A 3134-nucleotide genomic window follows, 5' to 3' on the forward strand; every position below is an offset into this window, starting at 1 on the left:
ATCATTCAGAGTTAGAGACAGCAGGTGCGGTAGAGAGAGAGAGAGTCGAAAACAGCAGGTCCGGGACAAGGTAGCACGTTCGGTGAACAGGTCAGGTTTCCATAGCCGCAGGTAGAACAGTTGAAACTGGAGGACAGGTAGTCCTGAGGCATGGTCCTAGGGCTCAGGTCTTCCGAGAAGAAAGAAAGAAAGAAAGAAAGAAAGAAAGAAAGAAAGAAAGAACTAGAGGGAGCATACTTAAATTCACACAGAACACCAGATAAGACAGGAGAAATACTCCAGATATAACAGACTGACCGTAGACCCACAACACATAAACTATTGTAGCATAAATACTGGAGGCAGGAGGGGATGGGAGACACTGTGGCACCGTCCCACAATACCCCTGGACAGGGCCAACCAGGCAGGATATAATCCCACCCACTTTGCCAAAGCACAGCCCCCACACCACTAGAGGGATATCTTCAAACCACCAACCTACTACCCTGATACAAGGCAGAGTATAGCCCACAAAGATCTCTTCACGGCACGAATCCGAGGGGGGTGCCAACCCGGACAGGGAGATCACGTCAGTGACTCAACTGGATAGGCATACCATTCCATAAAAATGGAGCTCTATAGGAGAAAGCCCTGCCTCCAGCTGTTTGCTTAGAAATTCTAGGGACAATAAGGAGGCATGCGTCTTGTGACCGTAGCGTACATGTAAGTATGTACAGCAGGACCAAATTGGAAAGATAGGTAGGAGCAAGCCCATGTTGTAACGGCTGTCGTCGGAATGATGAGACCAATGCGCAGCGTTCCTTGAGTTCCACATAATATTTATTGTTGAAGTGAAACTTTTAGACAAAACAAAACAATAAAGAAAACAACGACCGAACAGCTTCGTAGTGCAAACTACCTGGTCACAAACGAAGAACAAGATGCCACACAGAAGGAGAGAAAAACGTTACCTAAGTATGATTCCCAATCAGAGACAACGATAGACAGCTGTCCCTGATTGAGAACCATATCTGGCCAAACACAAAGAAATAGAAAACATAGAAACATGACCATAGAATGCCCACCCAAATCACACCCTGACCTAACCAAAAATAGAGACATAAAAAGCTCTCTACGGTCAGGCCGTGACAGTACCTCCCCCAAAGGTGCGGACTCCGGCCGCAAAACCTGAACCTATAGGGGAGGGTCTGGGTGGGCATTACTCCGCGGTGGCGGCTCTGGTGAGGGAAGTGGACCATCACCGCCGACCCCGGACTGAAGACCCTCGTAGAGAGCCCCGGAGGGCGCCACTGGACTGAAGGGTGCCTCTGGACTGAGGGGCGCCTTTGGACTGAGGGGCTGCACTGCAGGCTCCGGACTGGAGGGCGAGTCTGGAGTGAAGGGCGCCTCTGGACTGAAGTGCGCCTCTGGACTAAAGAGCGCCTCTGGACTAAAGAGCGCCTTTAGGCTGGGTTTCTGTGTAGCACTTTGTGACATCGGCTGATGTAAAAAGGGCTTTATAAATTAATTTGATTGGTTGATGTTCGACAAGTAGGTGTCCAAATACTTTTAGTAATGTGTAGTTCATCCAGCAGACACACACACACACACACACACACTCAGAGGCTCAGTAAGGAAAGGTCAGTGATGCTTCCTATTGAAGATGTCTTGATGACATTGGGCTATGGTCATTTGTCAGGATTTGTCTGTTTAGTAACTGGTCTGTTTGATTATACATCTGTCAGTGTAGGCCGAGAGCTCGTTAACTAATAATGACGTATTGTGTGAGGATTCCCTCACATTTACTCACTTCTATGATAATTGATGAATTCAATATGTGAGTCATTTGTGAACTATAGCCTGCAGTCTCTATCTTCTTTTGTCACTTCAGTTATGGAAATCAGGTGTCATTCAAGATGAAACTCAATGTTGTGTGTCTGCGTGTCTACACACCTGTCTTCTCCAGGTGGCCCATCCAGGTGGTCCTCGTCCCACTGCGACTGCTGCTGCAAGAGCCACAGGAGCGAGCGTGAGGGAGAGAGCGGCACTTCTTTGAACGAGCTCTCTACTTCCTGTTCCGAGACCCAATCAGAAGCCAGCTCCCCTCAGGGCACTGTCATCTGTGGTTCGGTCAGCCGACAGCCTCACCCCATCGCCCAGACCCTGGAACGGCCACTGAAGAAAGGTGTGGGTGTACCTCTCCTCTTGTACCTCCTGTTTTACACCTTTCCCCTTGGGTGACCTTGGGTGACCTTGGGTGTTTTGAAAGGCATCTGTCAAATAAAATCTCTTGTTCTTCTTCTTCTACTCCCCCCTCCTCAATAAAGGTCCCGTTCAGCTGCTCCAGCCGTCGGAGGTGAGGAGGAAGACGGACCTGCTCCGTGTGAGGACCATGGGGATCAGGGAGCACCGGGACGCTGCAGCCAAGAGGAAGGCCAACAAGGAGAAGTTAACACCGGAGCAGGAGCTGGAGAGGTGCATCCAGGACTTCCACAGGATCAGGATTCCTGAACGCTTCCCGGAGAGGAAGTACATGTGGCAACAAGAACTGCTGAGGAAGTACCGTCTCTAAGGGGAGGGAGGGAGGGAGGGAGGGAGGGAGGGGAGGGGGAAGGAGGGAGGGAGGGAGGGTAAGGAGGGGAGCCAGGGGAGGGAGGGAGGGAGAGGAAGGATGGGGAGGGTGAGGGAGGGAGGAGGGGAAGGAGGGGGAGGGTGGGAGGGAGAGGAAGGGTGGGAGGGAGGGAAAGGGAAGGCAGGGGTGGGAGGGAGAGGGAGGGAAAGGGAAGGCAGGGGAGGGAGGGAGAGGAAGGGTGGGAGGGAGGGAAAGGGAAGGCAGGGGAGGGAGGGAGAGGAAGGGTGGGAGGGAGGGAAAGGGAAGGCAGGGGAGGGAGGGAGAGGAAGGGTGGGAGGGAGGGAAAGGGAAGGCAGGGGTGGGAGGGAGGGAGGGAGGAGGGGAAGAAGGGGAGGGGGAAGGAGGGAGGCGGGGAGTTAGGGAAGGAGGGAGGGATAAAGCCCATTCCCAACAGTGCAGAGTTAAAAAGTAAGACAAATATTTGCACAACAAAAGGAAATAATATCACAATAAAAACAATAACGAGGCTATAAACAAGGAGTACCAGTACTGAGTCACTGCCCAGGGGTACGAGGTAGTTGAG

The 3134-nt window shown here is 51.9% G+C and overlaps 1 protein-coding gene across 1 annotated transcript; it reads left to right on the plus strand.

Annotated features, from left to right (window-relative positions):
- The first annotated feature begins 1905 nt into the window (after window positions 1-1905).
- On the plus strand, window positions 1906-2551 carry LOC110504540 (BTB/POZ domain-containing protein KCTD16). Its single transcript, XM_021583303.2, has 2 exons — window positions 1906-2164; window positions 2307-2551. The coding sequence occupies exons 1-2, from the start codon at window positions 1906-1908 to the stop codon at window positions 2549-2551; spliced, it is 504 nt and encodes a 167-aa protein (XP_021438978.2).
- Window positions 2552-3134: the final 583 nt, after the last annotated feature.

Source organism: Oncorhynchus mykiss, chromosome 31 (genome assembly GCF_013265735.2).
Source record: "Oncorhynchus mykiss isolate Arlee chromosome 31, USDA_OmykA_1.1, whole genome shotgun sequence".
Classification (NCBI taxonomy): domain Eukaryota; kingdom Metazoa; phylum Chordata; class Actinopteri; order Salmoniformes; family Salmonidae; genus Oncorhynchus; species Oncorhynchus mykiss.